General features: G+C 38.9%; 1 protein-coding gene across 1 annotated transcript in view; it reads right to left on the bottom strand.

Annotated features, from left to right (window-relative positions):
• Nucleotides 1-1,092: 1,092 nt before the first annotated feature.
• Nucleotides 1,093-1,279, bottom strand: part of LOC101855345 — a gene marked incomplete at its 5' end in the record, with an annotated part of 2,416 nt that continues 2,229 nt past the window's right edge. Inside the window, 1 exon segment of the mRNA XM_005100550.2 lies at nt 1,093-1,239. Within this exon segment, the coding sequence (XP_005100607.1) occupies nt 1,099-1,239 (141 nt within the window). The 3' untranslated portion in view covers nt 1,093-1,098.

Genomic DNA, 1,279 nt, shown 5'->3' with positions numbered 1-1,279 from the left:
AGAGAAGAAAATATTTTGGTCGCTACCCGGAATCGAACCCGGGACCTTTGAATGAGAGGCCAACACCTTAACCTCTAGGCCACGAGAGCCCCCTGTGTAAAGTTTAACAGTAAATAAGTCAGTTTGATGCAAAAAAAGCCATCTTACTTACATTATTATGCATATTATCTGTTATGTGCAAATTGTAATATATATGCATATTTGAGGCATCGTTGTGAAACCAGCCGATCGTAAAAATAATGAAATCAAAGAAATCGCCATTTTGGGGGTCGATGGGCCATTTTTTTTCTAGTTTCCTTTTTTTTTTTGGCTCAAAACCTTATATGTTAAATTAAAAACATATTTTTGTGTGGATTTTACAGAAATGCATTGATTAAAGGCACAAAAAATATAAAGTTTCAGTTTCCGAGGACTCTCAGGCTATGGAATCTACCAAAAGTTGGCTGCCATTTTCTTGCTAATTTTTCCTCTGCAACCAGGCAACCCTGATGTTCTTCAATCAGGAATAATTCAACATTGATGAATATTTTCTCTCAAAAATGAAGGCAAATGAAAAGGGCTTTAAGATAATACCAATAATCTCATATGCCTAAAAATTGACAAGTGCCTGATTCCACCACGTCGTGACACATATTCAACGTAAAACAATCCTTTCAAAGGTTAAGCCCCTTCGCATGCACGTTCGAGACATGAGTTCCATTCACGCATGTCCGAAGGGGTGCTGTAAGCCGCTCATCCCGGGTAGAAGCAGCCCGACTCCTACATGGTCTAAAATATGTCGGGAGGGAGTATGACACGAGACAGAGTTGAAAGTTGATCTCAAAGTAACAACACAAAACCCATATGGTACGTCAAAACAGTTTGCTTTTATTTTCTCATCAATAATAAAAACCAAACGAGTACTTCTACTCTCTGTTCACAAACATTTTACAATTATAACTCTTTTTTTTTCCAAATTATTTTGTAGTTTTTCTACTTCTACTGCGGTTCAAGTTCAGGTCTGATTAAAACGAAACAAAACAGATTAGGCTACAACATCACGTATTCTGACACGTGTTTTATCTTCTTGCCAATGGTCATTGCCTCTTGGTCTTGGGCTCAGTGCTTGACCATTAGGAGCACAGGATCGTCTTTCGCGGCCCGCTTTTTCCTGGAATTGGGATACTCGTTGAAGGATTTTATCACGTTGGAACGGAGTTTGGTTTTGGCTTGTTGCGAGTTCTCTTCTGAGTCCAAAAACTGTGGAAGAATCAGAGAGAGAGAGAGAGAGAGAGAGAGA

Source organism: Aplysia californica, unplaced genomic scaffold (genome assembly GCF_000002075.1).
Source record: "Aplysia californica isolate F4 #8 unplaced genomic scaffold, AplCal3.0 scaffold00251, whole genome shotgun sequence".
Classification (NCBI taxonomy): Eukaryota; Metazoa; Mollusca; class Gastropoda; order Aplysiida; family Aplysiidae; genus Aplysia; species Aplysia californica.
Note: the sequence above shows the minus strand (reverse complement) of the source record. Positions and strands in the feature narration are given on the sequence as shown.